Here is a 20412-nt window from a genome sequence, read left to right as displayed (position 1 = left end):
AAAGTCAAGTTATACAAAAATCTGATGAGCTCCATTTAAATCACATCATCGATGAGTTTTATTTCAACATTAACAGTAACTTATATCTCCACGGAATAAGCCCTTTTCCATTAATATTCAAAGATGATTATACAATACTTTGGGGTCTTTTGGGTAAGTCCAAATAAAATACTGACAATGGCATTTTAAAAAGGAAAATATTGTGAATGTCCTTCAGAAATATTGATTTAGGATACATCTATTATGTTAACAAAATTGGTATTTGTCACTGCTTTTCTTTGAGGCAAAAAATGATAAGGGCATGAATGAAATGAAATGAAAATTCACCAAAAATGTTTGAAAACAATAATAGAAAAATTCTAATGCTCTTTTGTCATTCTGCTGAAATGAAGTTGTGATTTCATATGCCCCAACCAGGGGACAGTCCCTCTTCTTAGAATTTTGGCAAACATAATTTTGGTTGCAATTCTTTTTTTTTTTTATTGCAAAACATTTTTTTTGCTTTCAAATCACAATTTGTTTGCAACTGCTTTTAAAATTGCATTTTTTCTTCCAAATAAATGTGATTTGACGGTATAAAAAGGCCAATTTATTTCCTTGGCCAAACGTCTTCTTCGTCATTGCTTCATCGTAAGCGTAGTGCGCCCCCTGTTGATTCCACCCAACTTAAGCACAATTGACAATCCCATATCTGTATGCATGTATACGGAGACCCATTTTTTTAACACAAATAATAAAAAAATATTCTATATTTAGTTATGAAGAGTTGGATATGTCATTTATGTTGTCTAGTAAATATTTAGTACTTTTTGTTTGACAACATTACGTACCGTCCAGACGTATGACGTTCGCTGACGTCACACGGCAACTCAAAAATCGAAGTACATTTCTCCAAGGCGGATACTCTTGTATTGTAATAAACATATTTACATGCATTATTCCACTCTGTATGCCCAGACCGCCGCAGTAATTGGAATATCTTTTCATGGACACTACGTTTGGGATCGAAATCTCCGCCTTTTCCACCTAAGGCAACATTCTTACATCTGTTAGCAAAACTTGCTAGCTAGCAGGCTAGCGTCGTGCTAGCTATGCATTAGCACGATAGCCTAGCTTGCTAACCAGTGTCAACTGTCTAAAAGGTAAACAGACAATTTTGAGGCCGTTTCTTGTATGTGTGTGTTCTCGTAACATTATCGGGTTGTCTCTGCAGATTTTTTACGTCGGATAAAATGTCGGCTTTGCAGAAGAGTTGAGGGCAGCAACAGCGTCAACGAAAAACAATACAAATCCCGAATCTCCCACCCCCCCGTCACTAGCAAGGCCGACTTAGCTAGCGCTGCACAGTCTGTACCTAATTATTGCGTTTTGCGTTTCATATAAGTCTCTTCTCACGATGTCAACTTTGCATGAGTATTCCCAGGCGTTCGATAATGATCAGAGGTAATAGTCTGACACGTTGTTTGTGCTTTTTATCCGGATAGTAGCTCCTCATGTTACAGGTGCTACCGATGTATTGGTGGGAGTTTGCAACATGCTCCCCGAGTCTTGCCGGTCACAGCTCGGCCGTTTTGTATGGTTTTATGGGCGCAATGTATAGTACCTTTATTAGATACACAGTCAACTATGCGGGATGTAGACAATCGTTTTTATGTTGAAAAAATGGGCTGGCACTATTGACAGCGCCTTGTTTTGACAACTGCTGCATTTGGTGCCCTGTCGCATGGCCATATCATAATTGACTAAACAGGCATTTTCAAGCATAAATAGTTGTCCAGTTTATAATCTCTATGTACAAGCGCTTTAATTATATTATTACTGTATGGTTTTGTTTCTAAATGTGTAATTGACACAGAGTTCAACAGGAATAACAAGGGTGCCAACTAAATAAACAGTTTAATTGTGGCAACAGGGTGGGAAGACCTGACTGCCTACTGCGGTGAACTGTGTGATTTTACTGGCATGCTTTTATTTTGAAGGCCAATATTATAACAGCAGACCGAAAGCTGTGCTGCTTCATTGACAGGAACAGAAAATGAATTTTGTCATGAAATTTCACATAGGGGAAGCCGAAATTAAAACGTGAGGGCCCTGGTAAAGAAGGGATGGTTAGACTGTGACCCTCATGAGGATGATGGATAGTTTGAGTCATAAGCTGCCCTCATTTAAAATACTAACACAATTTTTCTTGTTTTTGTTGTTTGTTTAGATAACCAATGTGATCCCGAGCATGCAGGAGTGAAAAACGTTCGCTGTGGGTCTGCGATTCTTTTGGACCCCGTCACTGTACAAGGCACCCCCCATATTGTCCACACGGCGACCTGTCAGGATTTTCTGTCAGGTTTTATGGAAACCTAAACCATGTGAGGGTCGCCGAGTTGTGCCCATCGCAGGACTGTTGCAGAAACGACCCCGCTGTGCGGGGGGATAGACTGACCCTGCCTCTGAAAAGTGTGCTCCTGTGGCCCCTTCACCCCCATCTGCACATTTCTGCTCTCCTTTTTGTAAAAGGAGGCGCGCCATGATGTTCCGAGACCAGGTGGGTATCCTCACAGACTGGTTCAAGGGCTGGAACGAGTGCGAACAGACGGTGGCACTGTTGTCCCTCCTGAAGAGGGTGTCCCGCACCCAGGCTCGCTTTTTACACATATGCCTTGAACACTGGCTGGCGGACTGCACCGAGATCCACATCCTGGAAGCGGAGGCCAACAACGCAGGTAGGTGAACGTATATTTTTCACGGTGGAACCTCTTTGTTCCAGGACGATGATCCGCCTCCCATCTGATTTTTAAATCATTTCCTCTGCCTGCCGTTCATCCTCAGCCGTTGTCAACCAGTGGCACCAGGAGCCAAAGGAAAAAGTGGTATCCTTGCTCCTCTCCCATCTGCCTTTGCTGCAGCCGCGCAACAGCGAGGCCAAATGTGAGTACATGAAGCTGCTGCAGAAGGTGTTGAGTCACACCATCGAGAGCAGCTTGTTTGTGGAGGAGAGCAGACAGCTACTGTCCTACGCACTCATCCACCCCGCCACCACGCTGGAAGACCGCACATCTTTAGCCATGTGGCTCAATCATCTGGAGGAGCACCTATCCACTGGGTACATGCCCTCTACCCGGGCTCCTCCTAGCCCGTACCACCCGCGCCAGGGCTCGGATGAGTGGGCCAGCTCTGCTGATGCCCCAGAGCCTGGCCAGGCCTGGCACGACAAGTCCCCATCATCCAGCACGTCTCCTGCAGGCCAGAACGGGCACATGGCTTTTCCGGGCGGCTTGTCCTCTCCTGTCAACAGCAATAACACAGGTTGATTTTTCATCTTTTATATACACTATGAATGTCATTTTGAGCTTTTTGACACAGACATACATTTAATTTGGTGCCTGTTTTAGAGTAATATTAACACATGGGAAATGAATGGATTTTTTTTACTTCAAAACAACACAATGCAGTTATTTACCTATTCTAAAATGTGTCCTGTATAAAAGTATAAATCTGGCGTTACTATAGTTTAGGCGTATCCAAGTCGCAGCACTATTAAAACTACTTCGACAAAAAAAAAGGACAGGCGAGCCATTTGTGTTTTATGTGAATGCCAGCATTTTAATCGTACGTTACTTACAAAACACATTTCCCTCAGTGTGCTCATTTGTCATTAAACACAGGCATCCCGTTTGAATAGAACACTGATAAAAATACTAAGAGGTGAAGCCAATATTCTGTGGTGAAGTACTCAACATCAGCTGTTGGGCTACAGCTAGCTTACGAGCCACCTGTTGGAGACTCTATCTTCAAGCACTTAGAACACATCTCGTGTTTTGAAGACAAGCCATAAGTATTAGAATGATAACAACAGCAAGATAGTTCAGTGACACTTTCAAAAAGTAAGTTAGCATGAACGTGGTAGCCCAAAAACGAGCGAGCTAGCTGATATGGCCATGAATACAATGATGATTGTTTTCCGTATGGGGCAGTGTGAGTCACTAGCGGTCATAAAAGTCCATTGTTACGATACAGAGACAGTAGATTTGCATGTTCATCCTGATCCAGTCAAAACCAAACTAAACCTCAACATTTCTAGCCTGTGCACACCCAGCCTCACTTTCAATAAAACACACGCACATTCTATTATTGAGATCAGTAAAATATGGCCTCCCTCGCTCTATTGGTTGGCAGTTCTAATCTTTTTGAACTCCTCATAAGGGTCCATAACAATGACGTGCACAACAGTCGGCATGGCTTCTTTTTTGTGCCAAAATAGAACAAGACGTCGTCGAACGTCCACTTTTATGTGAACGCGCACTGAGCACAAAGCCAAGAACCGCACTTGCCAAGGTTTTGTTGACTGTTTCTATAATTGCCATAATAAGGAAAGTGAACTTCTTTCTGGTCACATGTGCACCAACAGGGCAGATGGTCGATTCCGGAGCATGTTTGTCAAAACAAAAACATTTTAATGATATTTTGAATTGTGTTCAAACTAATTGTGGTCCATATCTGTATAAAAAAATAAGCTATATAGCCGCTCACTCAATATATTACATTACATCACATTTTTTAAGGTGTGGCGGTTTTTATTTTGTAGTGTAATCTTGTACAAGTACCAAGCAAATAACGCAAGCATGCCTCATATTTTACAGACCTCTCCACATTCCCAGGTCTCGGTGGGCAGATGCAACCTAGCCCTCTGAAGAAGCCCATGGCCCTCATGGCCTCCAGTCCCCAGGCTTGTGGCTCAGAGTGGGGCAGCCAGGACGACACGGGGAGCCGGCAGAACTTCCTACCGTCGGATCACGCACCCCTCTCGCCGCAGAGCAGCGTGGCCTCCTCAGGTAGCGAGCAGACGGAAGAGCAGGGCTCGGCACGCAACACCTTCCAGGAGGATGGCAGTGGCATGAAAGGTTAGAGACAGACTCTCTCTGCTCTCCAACTCGTCACTTTGTCTCACTGAGTTTGTTTTTGTTTGTAGACGTTCCTGCGTGGTTGAAAAGTCTCCGTCTTCACAAATACGCATCACTTTTCTCCCAAATGACCTACGAGGAAATGATGATACTTACAGAGCAGCACCTGGAGTCACAGGTTTGTAAGACTTGTTCTCAGTCACACCAACCTTGAAATTGGAACAGTCTTGCATGCTACACAGTGAGGCAGCAAGTCATCTTAGGGCATGGGTCACCAAAGTGTGGGGTGCATTTTCAGGCCGCAGTATGTTCTTCATCTCGTCATATTGCAAAAATGAGCAGCAGTATGGTTTCATGCCAACAAAGAGTACTACAGATGCAGTATTTGCTTTAAGGATGTTCATAGAGAATACAGAGAAGGTCAGAGGGAGCTGCATTGTGTCTTTGTAGATCTGGAGAAAGCCTATGACAGAGTCCTATAGAGGAACTGTGGTATTGTATGAGGAAGTCTGGAGTAACAGAAGTATGTCCAAGTGGTGCAGGACATGCATGAGGACTGTAAGATGGGTAAGATGTGCTTGAACTGCAGACTCGATGCCCAACCCTCGTCTTATATGAGATCATGGTGTGGACATGTGGGTTAACTCTTGCAACTGTTGTGGGTTAACTCTTGCATCTGTCTTTGTCCGTCTCACAGCGATGCAACTTAAAAAACATTAAAACTAGAATGTTCTCCTTGACGGACCCTGATACCGCGTTATTCTCACGGGGTACGAAAGTGTAGTCCTATATTGTTTTACAAAGTCACAGCTTACCATACTGTAAAAAATGTACTTTCTTTTGCCGTTTCTCTCTGCATCTTCTCTGCTGCACCCGAGTGAACGAGAATGAACGTTTGTGGAAGGGCTAGGTACTTGGCAGGGTGCAGCACAGAGACACAGAAACCGAGCAAAATAAGTTAATACATCAGTTACATATTCACCCATGTTGATGATGCATCATAATCAGGCTGCACCGCGGCCTAGTGGTTAGCATGTCAGGAGTTCTACAGTACAACATCTGCATGTTCTCCCCGTGCGCTTCCTCCCACATTCCCAAAACCTTGTTGCATTGTTAATTGGCAACTCTAAATTGTTCACAAGTATGGCTGTGAGTGTGAATGGTTGTTTGTCTATTATATATCCTGCTGGCTGGTGACCTGTCCAGGGTGTACCCCACCTCTTGCTCATTGTCAGCTGGTATAGGCTCCAGCAGACCCTGTGACGCTAGTGAAGACAAACGGCATGATGGATGGATGGACGGACGGCTGATGGGTGTCATAATCGGTTGGGCTCTACTGCACACCAACAGCTTCCATTGTTTGTGATCTCTGTTTTGTTCACACCTTTACCCCTCATGCAACATTAGCTTCCTTGATGACGTCTTTCTTCGCCACGAATTTGCTGTTGATGCAGGCAAACAGACTAGTCTGGATAACATTCTCTTTTGCTCTTTTGGGAGGAATCTGGCCACATCTTTACCACCAGTTCAAAGTGCCAAAGGGTAAAATACAAGTTTGTTCTGTGCAATATTGTACGACAAATGAGGCAGTATGCGAGAAGGCAAATCTGAGTAGCACGAAAACAGAGGCGTTTGAAAGCTGAGATTTAACTGTTAGATATTACACTAAAAAAAGCTAAAGTGTGGTTGTTTTCTTTAGATATCTTAAGATCATGTATGAAATGTATAAAAAGCGGCCCCCGCATCCTTTGCTTTTTTGTAGTGGAAGAGAATGCTTCTGTCTCCATTATTTCCTATTGGATCACATGTTTCAAAATTCAAGCAAATTTGTTATTGTCCTGCGTCCCTGAAGGGAATGTGGTCAACCTTGAGGTTTCCCAGTGTATCCTTCCTCTCTCATCTATGGTAAACTCCAGCAGCCATAAACATGACAGTACGTCACCTGTCAATGAGGCGTGAAATGAAACAATGTACCCAGCAGTGGTAGGCAGCCAGTCACACATAACAGTTGCACGATCTCCTCGTTGCCCCCTGGCTTTAATGAAACAGATGGTGGTGATTACGTTTGTTATGCCGTGACACACTGCTTCTTGACATGCACTCTTGTTGTCTCTCCTTTTTAGAACGTCACTAAGGGAGCACGCCATAAAATTGCCCTGAGCATCCAAAAACTGCGTGAGCGGCAGAGTGTGCTCAAGTCTTTAGAAAAGGTAAGACACTGTCAACGCTGTAAAAAGATAGCGTACAAGATAGATGGTCATGCTTGGTCATGGTTTCTTTTCATTTGAACATGCATCAGGTTACAATGGAATGCATCCCATCATCAGTCCACAGTTCCACATGTCCAAAAGGAGTAGGAAGAAGCAAAGCTTATTAAATCCTACCCCTCCACCCCCATCTGTTACTGTTACATTTAGTCACTTCCTGCCTTCCTGGTATGATTTGTTTTTACACAGACAGAAGTATTAGGTGATGTAACCATATAGTGACATAATGGTGACGTCTTTACAACCGTGATAAATAACGATCATAGATATAGCCATCCATATAGTGACATAATGGTGACGTCTTTACAACCATGATAAATAACAATCATAGATATAGCCATCCACATAGTGACATAATGGTGATGTCTTTACAACCATGATAAATAACGATCATAGATATAGCCATCCAAATAGTGATATATAATAACAATACAGACAACATGACAAGTTTTAGTATTAGTGATCTAGGGAGTTAGGATGTTCTCTATAGGCGGCAATGTGGATTATCCTTACGGATCTTTTTTGCGACATTTAGCCAGTGAAGATTGCTTTTATAGTTAGTATCCCAAGTCTCCACACAATAAGTTAGATATGGTAGAACCAGAGAGCAATAAAGAGTTTGGAGGGATTTCTGATTGAGAACAAATTTAGCTTTGTTCAATATTGAAATGTTTCTGGCCACCTTATGATGTATATTTGTAATATGAGGTTTTCCCTTTCCAACTCATTTTTCCATCTATTACCATCCCCACAAATGTATTTTCCCTCCCCCTTTCAATGCACCGTCTATTTGTATTTGCTGGTACGTGTCCTTTCTCCTGCTACCAAACAGCTTGATTTTAGATTTACTTAGGTTCAAGGACAATCTGTTTTTATCAAACCATGGTTTTAATATCACCATTTCATCTCTGAACTTTTTCATGATTTCTTCACTGCTTACCCCGGGACAAAAAGCAGTGGTATCATCCAGGGTGCACCCCGCCGTCTTTGTCCTGGATCATTACAGCAGACTAATCTCCATTTCTTTGCAGGACATTTTGGAAGGAGGAAACCTGCGCAATGCCCTGCAGGAGTTGCAGCAGATCATCATCACACCCATCAAGGCCTACAGCACACAGAGTGCCCCACCGACGACCCCCCAGGAGTTGCCCAGTTCTCCTTCAGAAGCCACAAAGTCGGTGGCGGATAAGGAAGCAGCTCCAGAGGGTTTTCATTCCCACAACACGCCTCCTTGTGATGGAGACTCTTCGGCAACGCCCATTTCAGATGGCGACATTGCTGGACAGTTCACCCGAGTCATGGGCAAGGGTAAGGTGCACCAAAATGCAACACCAAACATTTAGGATATCACAAAGTGGAAGCAGGAAGTGGCACACAAACCAACCTCTTTAGTGGCACCAAAACAAATGCAGTAAGTCTCGCTCCACTCCATGAGTTGTCAACTCCCATGTCCTAGTCTCACTCAATACAAAACGTCACCATGGCAACTCCATTTCAAATAACATGCTGATTGGGCCTCTTCCCCCATCTCTGCGGTATAGCACATGACTGGCAGCTCTTTCTATTTTAGCTCCTTGTGTGAAAGTCGTTGAGTAATAAGATGGAGTTCACATGTTCCTCTCACTAATGGAGCCTCTTCTCATTTATTTTCTCTTGTATACTTCATGAGAGATACCTATCAAACTTTAGGCCATGATGTTTGTGCACATCCTCTATCTTCGTTACAGTGTGCACGCAGCTGCTGGTGTCCCGGCCAGATGAGGAGAATATCAGCTGTTACCTTCAGCTCATTGAGAAGTGTCTAACACATGAGGTGAGAAGGAACAAAGTGACTGTCATCAGTTTCACCTCCGAATGAGTGAAAGAGTGGAATTTTCCTGTCTCGCTGAAAGGCTTTCACAGAAACCCACAAGAAGCGTCTGGTATCCTGGAAGCAGCAGGTCCACAAACTGCTCCGCCTCGTCCCCCGGAAAGCAATGTTGGACATGCCCGTGTACCGACAGAAAGGGTGAGCTGAAAAACTCAATCATCCACCCTTTCACCCGAATACGTCATTCCAGACGTGGCACAGACTCCTTGTGTATTTTCTTTAGTCTTGTTGTCTGTTCTTGCTCCAGCTGGGCCTACGGATCCAACTCCCTCCCCACAGCAGGCTCTGTGAGTGGAGGTGTGGGCAGACGGGGTCAGAGACAGTTCCAAATAACTCCTCGAGGACTTCAGGCCGGGCGTATTGGCCTGCTGAGTCCCGGCGGGATCGGGGGCGCCTCTCCTCGCCACACACTCACTAACCCCACGCTGGCAGGCCAGGGTCGACAAGTCAGTATCGTACACGCGGTGCCGTGTGTCATTTGTTTCCATTTTCATTCTGATCACAGACAATTTCAACGACTTCTGTTTAGTGACTGACCCGAATGAATGAGGTGACTCATTTGTGAATTTGTCCCCATTTAGAGTCTGTGGTTTGCCAACCCCGGGGGCAGTAACAGCATGCCAAGTCAAAGTCGCAGCTCTGTGCAGCGGACCCACTCACTTCCTGTCCACACCTCCCCGCAGACCATGCTCATGTTCCAGCAGCAAGGTATCGTGTGAAAAAGCCCCTCCCACTCATTGTTGACATAGAGAGGTCTCATTTTTTCTTGAAATAACTTAATAGCCTATATCTTCTTGGCAACCGCTTCATGTTGTTTTTCTGAACTCCACAAGGTGGCAGTAGTTGCATTTGCAGTATAACGAGTGGTCTGCATCCAGTATGAAGGTTCATTTGTTTCTTTGGTAGCAAATCCTGTTTTAGTCACTGGATTTAGTTTCTTAACAGGATTTTATCCCGAAAATTTAATAAATGTCATTGGAAACCAAATGCACGTTTTTGAAATTTGATTAGTTAAAATACAGACTTTGAACATTAATTTTGCGAAAACTCAGTCCTTTACAGCTGAGTTTATAAAATTCAGAGAAAATAAGTTTGATAAAAATCCACATATGTGAATCCTCATGAGGCATGATCTCACAAAAACTTGGATGTGTGTGTGTGTTTTGAAAAATTGAAATGATTTGCACTGAATTAGCTTTTTTTAATTTTATAAACACTGCTTTGAATGTGTGTCTCCTTTATGGAATGTACACCATTGTTCTTCAAGCAGCCGTTATTGATGCAGATGGGGTTAATTCATCGGTCAACTTTTCACTTTACTTCCTCTTTATGTTTGTCCGAGTGGTTAGCGCGCAGGCCACACGGCTAGGAGGGTTCGATTCCCTGCACGGGCATCTCTGTGCGGAGTTTGCATGTTCTCCGTGTGGCCAACGCCACAAAATTCGAACCACAAATTGGCAAGGGACAACATTAATATTAATGAAATATTTTTTTTTATGTAAACTTCTCAAATACATGATTTATTGAATAAATCACATTTGTTACATTTGCGATTGCGGCCACACAGTCAGGAGATGGGAAGACCTGGGTTGGAATCCCCCTGTGTGAAGTTTGCATGTTCTCCCCGTGCATGTGTGGCTTTTCTCCTGGTACTCCACTTTCCTCCCACATTCCAAAAACATGCTAGGGCAATTGGCCACTCCAAATTGTCCATAGGTATGAATGTGGGTGGGAATGGTTGTTTGTCTATATGTGCCCTGGGATTGGCTGCCACCAGTCCAGGGTGGACCCCGCCTCTTGCCCCAGCTGGGATAGGCTCCAGCCTACCCCACCCTATTGAGGATAAGCGGAATAGAAAACTGATGGATATTAAGACGCATTTCAATTGTCTAGTCTTTTATTTTTCTTTCACAGGCTACTAGTTATTTAGAGCGTGAAAAGGCGACCCAACATTTCCGTGCTAGACATGCTGGACAACAAAAAAAGTTATTGGTCCAACTCCAAAAAAAGCGAGCTGCTCTTCCTCTGTGCTGGAGACACCATAACAAGACAGGCGAGCAGTGTGTCGCTGTAAACAATCTGTCACGTTGTGCAAGACACACACACACAAGCCCTCGCTGTCCTCGGCTCATTTGCCAGATGCCACACACACGCAGTGTTGCAGATTTCTCTTGTAATGGTCCTGTCATGTTCAGACAGTGTCAATGTTGACCTCTTTCATAACAAGACTTGCCTGTAGAAGATGCAAATACATGTGGGTGCTTGCTACTCGTATTGCAATACTCAGGTTTTTGTATTTCCCACTGAGAGTACCATTGCAGGAGATGGATGTTACCGCTGACGGTCATCATTACATACATTTACTTATGTGTAAAGCATCATTCCCATAATATTATAATGGGGAATAAGGTCCAAATATTATGGGGACAAGGTCTCAATATTCCAAGATTCATTTATGAAGAAACAGGGTTTCCCCTGGGATTTTTTCCCCCTGGGTGGGCTGCGTGGGACGGCCTGCGATGTTACGTGCCGCTGCTTTGTCTACAATTGTTTTTTTTTATTATGTCAAATGGCAATTTTTAATAACTTTATTCATAAAAAAATTTTCAACAATCAGCAGAAAATGAACACCGCAAAAATAACATGACTGTCTAAGGCTGGCCACAACAAGGGCTCTAATTCCGTGGCGCAGCCCACACAGTGGTAATTTGGTCCAGCGCCAGCAATTTGGTCATTTGGTAGACTGGACTGTACCGAGATGGGCGTCACGGTGCACCAGGGGAGGTGTCCACATTTTCAGCTTAGCACAGTGACAATTTCGTGACAAAACAGCACACCAAAGGTACACTGAAAGCTCGCCAGCTCCGACCTGGTCTATTCTTGGTGCAGGCGAAGCGCAGCCTGCACAGCTGTAAATTGGTTGATAAGCGCACAGTGCTGACACTTCACCAAAACCTCACAGGCAGTTTTTTAAGAGTGTCAGGCACATTTCAATGCAACCAGCAACCACTATTTAATGTAAGCGTCTGAACCAGCATGTACATGTTTGTATTCACTGTGCCATCACATCTGATGTCCGATCAAAGACGTCACACATAATGGGAAGTCAACCCGACAGCAGATTCATATTTCTACCATGTGAACTAAATTTTGAACGAGTTCATGAGAACTATGAACTTGCACAACACTAAAAGCCAAACAATATTGTTGGGCATACTGCGTCATGAAAAAGTCATGTCAGCAATACTTGCATTATTGCATTATTTTTAATGCTTTACAAAGCTATTTTCATAACAATATTCAAACCCACAATACATGTTTGTAATAAAAGCTTATTAGTAAAAACAAAACAGGAGCCATGTCGGATCGGCAAGACTGCCAAAAACTCTGATACGTAGGATGGAAAGCTACATGATGGGGCCAGCCTTACTAATCAATACTTTGAATGCTGATTCCTCCTGTGGGCTGTGACCACTTTTCCTCTCCTCCTGTTAGATTGCCAAGTTCCAGGAGCTGACCTGGAGATTAACCCTACGCTGGAGTCGCTGTGCCTCAGTATGACAGAGCACGCCTTGGGGGGTGAGTGTCCTCATCTGTGTCACGCATAAAGCTCTCTAAAGTGTGAATGTTCCATACTATTGGCCAGGAGGGGATGAAAAAGACAGAGATAATGATTAATATTACCATGGTTGTAGTGCCCATAATGATATGAGCGCGCGAGTGATGTCGTGCTCCATACGTCTGCAATATTTTCCATGTTTCGCCTTGGGATTGTAAATATGCAATTTGCAATGATTGTAAGGCGCTGCGGTGGGTGCTAAGGTGTCTGACTTTAATGCTTCTTATCTAATATCACACCACACTCACACGCAGCTCGCCTTCATGCGGCAATAATCACATTTTTTACTTGACTATCGGTCACGATCTGCCAGCTTCATTCTAGCACGGGGTTTCAAACATATATTAATAAATAATGCTGTTAAATGCCGTTTTCTGGTTGAATATGGCCAGTTGATTAAAATAAATGCATATTTAATAGGCATGCTTCTGTATAGAACTGTTCCATAGAGGGGTCTCGGATTGGTACGCATGTCTATCGAACATCATCATCACCGTGGCTGGCGTGCAGAGTGACTCAAACTACTGCAGATTCCATGGCAACCATCCACCCAGCGGCGAGTCAAACGTTCGTCCAATCGTGCAGCCTCGCCAGTAGTCCCATTCCAAAGCATATCCAGCTAACTGCTGATTTAGCAGTTACAAACATAGTCGGCATGACCCATTGAATGGCAGTGAGTTTATATTGCAGCCCAGCATGTTGCTAATGCTAGGAGTCCACTGGGCCAGCGCCAGTTGGTGCCAGTTGGCGCCAGTTGCCGCCAAAGGTTATGTGATTGGGGCACAGTGGCTCGCTGTGGCGCCGAATAACGGCAACATGTCGAGCTACATTCATTTGGCAACAAGCCACTATGCGTCAATCACATAATCTTTGACACCAACTGGCGGCGGCCCAGTGGACTCCTAGCATAAACGACATAGAGTTAAGATAACCTTTGTTTGTTACTTCTTCCTCTACTATGGTGCTGTTATGTTACTTTTTTGACCAATGTAGTTTGGAATTGGCTTTGTAACCGAGCAAGATTGAATTGAAACGTGGGTAATTATGCCTCAGGGTTTATTAAAGTGCACTGGCAAACTTAAAGGTGAATTTGTGATCTTGGTCATATTGACTCATATTGAATACATTCATATTGATAATGCTGCACAGAGTGTAGCATGAATCATTTCATGGACGTATTTCATCGCACTAACAAAAGTATTATTGACTCAAGAGTCAAATTACATTTTGAATAGTATACATTTGTACATGTTGGCACATCTTCAACCTAAATGTTTGTTTGACTTTTTATTCATTATTTGAACCACAAAAGCGTGTTTGTGTTCACATGTTTTTGGAATGTTTTCAGGAACAGATTAATTGGATTTGCATGGATCTGGTTAATGTCCATTCCGGTTAGAGTGGGACCATCTGGAATGAATCAATGATGCTAACCAAGGTTCCACTCTTCTCTGCATTGTATTTGTCTTGACATGTTTTCTTCTCATTCCCACAACAGACGGAAGCGATCGGACATCGACAATATGAAAAGGAGAATAAAGGAGAGGGGAAAAGATACTGGAGGGCTGCTCAGTTCCTCATCACCCAGCACAAAGATTTACGTACGCTCAAGAAAACCAGGCAAAGCAGTCACTACATAATGACAAAAAAACTGTGTATATGTTCAAATATTTTTGTACTTTATTATATACAACTAAGTTTATTACAGAAGAAACAGAATACAGATAATTATTATATTGCAGGGCAGTGAGGAAGGTGAACAGCCGTGTCACTTGCGGGACTGTGACATGGCATAACCCGAGAGAAAAGGATCGGTGCTGTCTTAAAGCGGCCGCCATGATTTCTTCTTTTCTTGTTCCCCAAAACAAACAGCAACAAACACGGCCACCTCGCATCATGCTAAATTCAACCCGATGTAAGGCACTTTCTCCAGCCCTTTGGCGCTCGACTGTAATTGGCTGAAAAGTACAATTCCTGAACTAACGTTTTCATGCGTCGTGGCATCCCAACTAAAAGTGCAGGAGGACGAGCACGTAACCTGGCAGCAGGTGTGTTTTGGACATTGAGAGGAAGTCGCTCCCCTCCTCAACTTCTGCAAAGCCAAAGAGAAGGTTCATTTGGGAGGGGTATCCATGAATGCAACAAGAATGGGTTAACTTAAAAAAATGCAGTACGCGGGCTGCCGTTTGTCTTCTTATTTTAACTCCCTACTGCGCAAATGATGAGGAATCGTGCCGAGGAGGGTGGTACTACTATTGCACAAGAGCTGCTTTGGCTCAAGCTTGATCAAAGCTCGAGTCCTCGTACTTACAGAACAGCTCTTTTTTTCCACGCCCTCATCCTCAGTGCGGCCGCCGTGACGATTTGATGAATCATGCGTTTCAAGGTGCTCGAAGATGTCCATATTTTCTGTTTGTGTCTGTTTCCGTAAAGCCTCGACATTATCACGTGCTATCAGTGTTGAAAAAAAGATAAGAAAAAAGCCGTCTTCTCCCAACCTCTGTCTTGGAATGTGGCAGGGTGGAGGTGCATGTACGTTGAATATGGTCTTTATGGGTCACTTCTTTTGTTTTTGGTTGCATCATGAGGCAGGGATAACCATTGACAATTTCTTTCAACAGAAGGTCACATGCAGACAGACAGCTGTATTTTTTACTTGCCCTTGATATTGATAACTTATGCTTATTTTCTATAATCGCATGTTTTTGCCACACTAATACAGCACTGTTGTAGAAAAGAGGACATGGCGAGCGGACATCTTGCAACTAAAGTTGTGTTATAACGTACTGTTTACATCTCTAAGATAACGGCCACTTCATATGTGATGTCATGATTTGGAGAAAAAAAAATGCTTTACCCCTTTTTTTCTATGGACTCCCGATGTTGAAATTTTTGACCGTCACGTCCCGATAAGATGTTCCTGTGGTGCCTGAAACCGCACAACATGTTAATTCCCTGGTCTTGAGTCATGGTTTTCTTCAGAGCAGGCTCTTAGGATAGATCTGACTTGCTAAAAAAAAAAAAAAAAAACAGCATCACACTCGTGCCCAGCAAGGACCTCACCAGAGCTGACTCATTGTCATCAGCTGTGGCTTGTTACGTATGGCTCAGATGCTCCTTCTCATAGCCTAGTCCATGCAAGGCTGCACACGGGCAGAACGGCACTTTATAGCGCAGAATCAAGATGCAGCAGGGTATGACGACGCTTTTCTGAGCCACCGTCGAAATCAAAAACACTACACAACAACTGGCCAAGGAATATGTTTACTCCATGTTTACATTCCAGTGATGCATAAAAACGTGTGAGAAAGTATACTTTTTCTGCACAGGAAATAAACATCTGCTCAGATGAACGGTCACATTGAGGTCATTGCTGTCCCTGCCAAGCTTTATTGATGACTCAACAGCAACGCACTCGCCATGCTTTGTCTTTACACTTTCTATTCCATTCTGATACATTTGCAGGCATTTTCTAATGTTTCATGAGATCCTGATTGCTTACTCTTTTGTAAGTCATATTTGTGAATGGTCTGAAGTGCAGCATCTGTCGGATCTTTTTGACAGTCCAAATAAAGAGGTTCAGTTTTTTTTTTTTGCAAAGGAATTTGTTGTTTTTCTTAATGTAACATTGTACGTGACTTCATTATACAGGACTTTTGGGATTTCATGTTTCAGAAAAAGCCACAATAATCTGAGAATAAACTCATTTTAATGTCAAAATAGTAATTTGTACGTCGTATACTACAGGTATCAGATATTTAGGTAATATCAACTTGTAAACATCATTACACTATATTGTAATATTACATTATGTCTAAAATTCCATGATGACATTAATGATGAAATTTCAAAATGACATTCTTCAATGTAATTTCCCCCCGAATTCCGACATTCAACATTTTTGGAACACTGATGGAATTCTGATGTAAAATATGTGTTACTATTATTGTAACAATAATTTGATTGTGCATTTTTCTCTGGCGTTGAGAACAGAGCGCAGGGACGGTCTACAAATATCAATAACGAAAAAAAATATTAGTCAGTGATAACCCAACCCCTCATAATTACAATTTGGTGGCACCAAACTTCACTAAAGTGTCATTTTTGACGATTGTTTATTGTTCATTTTCGGAATAGACATTTGTAGAGTCGCTGCCCAATGGAAGTTATCCTACAAAGGACGGCTCGTTTTGATTAAAAAGGTTTGTAGCGTTGTCAGTGTTGGCAAGAGCCAGAGTTTGCAGTCTAACGTTCGCTTGGGAGTTATCGGTCCTGGAAGCCCGAATTTGTGAATGAAGTATTTATTTTTGCTTTACTATATTTTCACAAAAGTTCAACATTAACGTAAAATTACCACTACGTCGTGTAATTCGGTGAGAATATGATACCACCCCTCACATCAGTTCGTGACATCATCGAGCAGTAAGTACTTCCGGGTTGAAGGTGTTTAGCGGTTCTGTTTATCTAGCTAGCAAGAGCTAGCCGCCTGTTGGCCAATGTTACTAGTTTCCACAAGATGAAACCAAAGTCCTATCTGTGGTGAAGTGTATGAGGTCAACGCAGGGTACGTTCCCAACGTCGTGCTTTAGTAAGTTTGTTTTTGTATACGGACATATCGACGTTTAAAGTGTTCCAAGTTAGCAAGTAGCTTCCTGTCAGCCGTGTGCTGACCACAAACAGCTGTTTGCTGAGTTAACCTCACCACAGCTAGAGTTTATTTACCATACGTTTGTGTTGTGTTATTGACAGTGTGGCATTTAAGGGCATCTTATTTAATCACTTAAGTCACATAGTGACGGTTTGATGCCAGAAGAGACTCCGCAGTTAGTACTTCCACCAAACTAAGACTACCGGCTGTTTATGGGTTATGATTAAATGTACTGATTAGTTTTCCCTTCACAATGCTTGCATTGACCAAGATTTGTTTGAATTATACTCGGTTTACTCCTGTATATTGCAATCCTACTTTACAGGAATCCTTGAATTCTTATGGCAAGAAGTGTTGACTGAACTAGCAAAAAAGAAAACAATTAAAACGGAAGACAATATATTTGCTATAGATCCTAGTCTTATGTTTTTACAAATTGGAGTCCACATCATCTTGTCCATCCTGTATTTATGTACTGTATTGCCTTCATGGCTTTTGCATAAGCCTGTATTGGATAAAGTGTTGTTTATATTTTATATTTTATTTTTGCCGGCAGCAGTTCATGTTTAATTGTTTCCTTTGCAGATTGCTTTGAGTAACCATTGCAATCCAGCATGGCGTCACCAAATGAGTCTGGGGCTCGTAGAAAACAGCATGAAAGGGCAGCCCGGCCCAAGGTAAGACTGAGTCGTTCCGAAGAGAGACAGGACCCAGGGTGCGGGCAGAGGGGCGCAAAGGGCAAGTGGAAAGGCTTTGCCGCCCATCAGCCGGCTGTTGAGCGACCCGTCAGTGATGGCTTTGAGTATGGGGATTTTTTAAATGACCTTGAAAGCAAGGACAATGCCGCTGCTGCCTCCTCTCCCCAGAGAGCAAGCTGGAGATGTCATGGCGGGGATGCTGTGGCCTTATTGCTGCCCGAACCAGCGGTATCCACTGCAGGCTTGGCAACCGTCAGCTCTTGTGCCGAGTCATCTACGCCCAGTGAAGGAGACTGCAGAGGATCAAACGGCAGTCGGACATTCCGGCAAAAAATCCAAGATGCAATGGGGCAGTGTTTCCCTATTAAGACGCACAGCGCAGAGAGCACGCCCCCACTTCCTCACGCCTTCTTCTTGTCAGCAGGCTGCAACCCCTCTCGACGGAAGATCCATCTAAGTGAGCTGATGTTGGACGACTGCCCTTTCCCTGTGGGGTCAGAGCTGGCTCACAAATGGCATCTCATAAAGCAACACACAGCCCCCATCACTCACCTCCCGGTGCTCGACCCCACTGCGGCGTGCAGTGCTCTGGCTTCCACCGTGGCGTTGCCGACTGAGGATGTGGATGACAGGCTGAGGGAGCGCAGGCGCATCAGCATCGAGCAAGGCGTGGAGCCGCCACCCCATGCGGAGATCCACACGTTGGAGGTGACGTCCCAAATGAACTCGCTCCACAGGCGCGGCCCCAAAGTGGCTCATGGCTCAAACGAGTTGGCAGGAGGCGAGCGAGCTCCTGCAGCTCATCAGCAGAAGCAGCTTCTCTTGCAGAGGCAGAAGCAGCATCAGCTTCTTCTGCAGAGTTGTTTGGACACCCTGGATGAGGTGGTGGCCTCCTCTTCCTCTTCCTCTTCGGCTGCGAGTGACGTTAGCACCCCGTCTGTGGTCCACCCACAGGAGACCAGCTCGCCCCAGAGAGCTGGCCCACACATTCACACTCAGATTGACTACATTCATTGTTTAGTTCCTGACCTGCTGCAGATCACCAACCTGCCTTGTTACTGGGGTGTCATGGACCGCTATGAGGCAGAGACGCTTCTGGAGGGGAAACCCGAGGGCACCTTCCTCCTGCGCGACTCGGCCCAGGAAGACTACCTCTTCTCAGTCAGCTTCCGCCGCTACGGTCGCTCTCTGCACGCCCGCGTCGACCAATGGAACCACAATTTCAGCTTTGACGTGCGGGATCCTAGCGTCTTCCACGCGACCACCGTCACGGGCCTGGTGGAGCACTACAAGGACCCCAACTCGTGCATGTTCTTCGAGCCGCTGCTGTCCATCCCCATGCCTCGCACGCAGCCCTTCAGCTTGCAGCAAATCTGTCGTGCCGTCATCAGCAGCCGCACCACCTACGACGGCATCAACACGCTGCCCATCCCCAACACCTTGAAGAAGCACCTGAAAGAATACCACTATAAGCAGAGGGTACATGTTCGCAGGTTGGACGCATGGTGGGAGTGACCATCAACCACTGAAATCACTTCCAGCAGCCTGTTTCCACCGTACAAGTGGCCAAATTACTTATTTATTGTGCTGTACCTCCTGCTGCGTCCCACACTGGCACGACAAGATGTAAACTCACTGGTCTCGAACCTGCTTTCTGCTAGAATAAACCTACTGGATTTTTATCCCTGGTTTTCTCAGGTGTGTGTGGTCATGTTATGTATATAATATGGGTTCTGGTGACCAGAGGCAAAATGGATGCCATGTGGGAGTTTTTTTTTATAGCGCAATCAGCAATATGTAAACTCAAAAACTAAACACAAATATGGTATTATGTTAGAAAATGATGCCTTGGAGAGGTATACAAATGACTTCTCACCGTGCTTTTCTTCCTCCCACTCACTTGTATACACTTACTGTAAATGGGGCCATTTCAAGTGTCGTCTTGTGCTCTGAAAGAATGATGTAATCACATGGCAATATCGGAAACCTATTTGTCTGGCTTTTAAAGGGGACGTATTGTATTGAGTTGTGGTCTCCTATAGAGCAGCGACACGCAATAACCTGTACTGATTTCTAGATCATCTACAGTGAAGAAAATAAGTATTTGAACACCCTGCTATTTTGCTATTTCTCCCACTTAGAAATCATGGAGGGGTCTGAAATTTTCATCGTAGGTGCATGTCCACTGTGAGAGAGATAAACTAAAAAGAAAAATCCAGAAATCACAATGCATGATTTTTTAACAATTTATTTGTGTGATACAGCTGCAAATAAGTATTTGAACACCTGTGTATCATCTAGAATTCTGACCCTGAAAGACCTGTTAGTCTGCCCATTAGAAGTCCACCTGCACTCCATGTATCATCCTGAATCAGATGCACCTGTTTGAGGTCGTTAGCTGCATAAAGACACCTG

The 20412-nt window shown here is 44.0% G+C and overlaps 2 protein-coding genes across 3 annotated transcripts; both read left to right on the top strand.

Moving 5' to 3' along the window:
- The first annotated feature begins 845 nt into the window (after positions 1-845).
- Positions 846-16138, top strand: samd4b (sterile alpha motif domain containing 4B). Of its 2 annotated transcripts, none has more exons than XM_058079216.2 (13): positions 846-1142; positions 2210-2717; positions 2824-3300; positions 4653-4895; positions 4964-5073; positions 7019-7105; positions 8194-8470; positions 8890-8975; positions 9055-9170; positions 9280-9478; positions 9614-9740; positions 12528-12611; positions 14150-16138. In XM_058079216.2, the coding sequence occupies exons 2-13, from the start codon at positions 2522-2524 to the stop codon at positions 14176-14178; spliced, it is 2031 nt and encodes a 676-aa protein (XP_057935199.2). In that variant the 5' UTR covers positions 846-1142; positions 2210-2521; the 3' UTR covers positions 14179-16138. The 2 variants fall into 2 exon arrangements, with proteins under 2 accessions (XP_057935199.2, XP_057935196.2); XM_058079213.2 differs by having other exon boundaries at positions 4635-4895.
- A 919-nt stretch (positions 16139-17057) lies between these two features.
- socs9 (suppressor of cytokine signaling 9) lies at positions 17058-19679 on the top strand. The gene is made up of 2 exons (XM_058079884.2): positions 17058-17239; positions 17885-19679. The coding sequence occupies exon 2, from the start codon at positions 17914-17916 to the stop codon at positions 19510-19512; it is 1599 nt and encodes a 532-aa protein (XP_057935867.2). The 5' UTR covers positions 17058-17239; positions 17885-17913; the 3' UTR covers positions 19513-19679.
- The last annotated feature ends 733 nt before the right edge of the window (positions 19680-20412 follow it).

The sequence above is a fragment of the Doryrhamphus excisus genome, linkage group LG8, assembly GCF_037039965.1.
Source record: "Doryrhamphus excisus strain RoL-2023G ecotype Guam linkage group LG8, RoL_Dexc_Guam_v1.1, whole genome shotgun sequence".
Classification (NCBI taxonomy): domain Eukaryota; kingdom Metazoa; phylum Chordata; class Actinopteri; order Syngnathiformes; family Syngnathidae; genus Doryrhamphus; species Doryrhamphus excisus.
Note: the sequence above shows the minus strand (reverse complement) of the source record. Positions and strands in the feature narration are given on the sequence as shown.